This window comes from Nematolebias whitei, chromosome 10 (genome assembly GCF_014905685.2).
Source record: "Nematolebias whitei isolate Nwh7 chromosome 10, NemWhi1, whole genome shotgun sequence".
In the NCBI taxonomy this organism is placed as follows: domain Eukaryota; kingdom Metazoa; phylum Chordata; class Actinopteri; order Cyprinodontiformes; family Rivulidae; genus Nematolebias; species Nematolebias whitei.
In genome coordinates this window covers 22,330,533-22,331,184 of record NC_056507.1, presented here as the reverse complement: position 1 = coordinate 22,331,184, position 652 = coordinate 22,330,533, and the positions used below count along the sequence as shown (strand labels likewise).

General features: G+C 52.5%; 1 protein-coding gene across 1 annotated transcript in view; it reads right to left on the bottom strand.

Annotated features, from left to right (window-relative positions):
• LOC119415652 (zona pellucida sperm-binding protein 4-like) overlaps positions 1-652 on the bottom strand; it is a 2,891-nt gene that overhangs the window by 2,026 nt on the left and 213 nt on the right. The window contains exon 2 of the mRNA XM_037682809.1: positions 72-439. Within this exon, the coding sequence (XP_037538737.1) occupies positions 72-439 (368 nt within the window). The remainder of the gene's footprint in view (positions 1-71; positions 440-652) is intronic.

The following is a 652-nucleotide window of genomic DNA, read 5'->3' as shown; positions in this document are numbered from 1 at the left end:
GGGGGGGGACATTAGAACCTAATGAAAAGTTTGTAATTTTAGCAAGTTCAGCAACTAGTTCAAACACCTACCTCCTTTTCCAAAGAAGCAAGACTGGCCATCATAGCAGCAGTCTCTGGCCACACAGTCTGTAGAAGAGATATCAGAAACTCCACAAGGAACACGCACACTTGTTTCCACGTCACAGGATTTAAGAGCTGCTGTTGGTGTAGTCTCAGGAGGAGTATTTGGAGTCTTCTCAGACTGATCTAAATAGATAGGAAACTTATCCTTTGGAGGATAGATTGGAGGATATTTAGGATACGGAGGTGGCTGAGGGTACGGAGGGTACGGAGGGTACAAAGGTGGCTGAGGGTACGGCGGATACACGGGAGGTTGAGGGGGCATAGGGGGTATAGGGGGTTGAGGGGGAAAAGGGGGTTGAGGGTGCGAAGGGGGCGGAGCGTACACAGGGGGCTCAGAGTTCTGAGGGTTCTGAGGGTGCGAAGGGGGTGGAGCGTACACAGGGGGCTCAGTGTTCTGAGGGTTTTGAGGGTTTTGAGGGTTCTGAGGGTTCTGAGGATTCTGAGGGTTCTGAGGGTTCTGAGGGTTCTGAGGGTGCTGAGGGTGCTGAGGGTTCTGAGGGTGTTGAGGGTTCTGAGGGTGCTGAGGG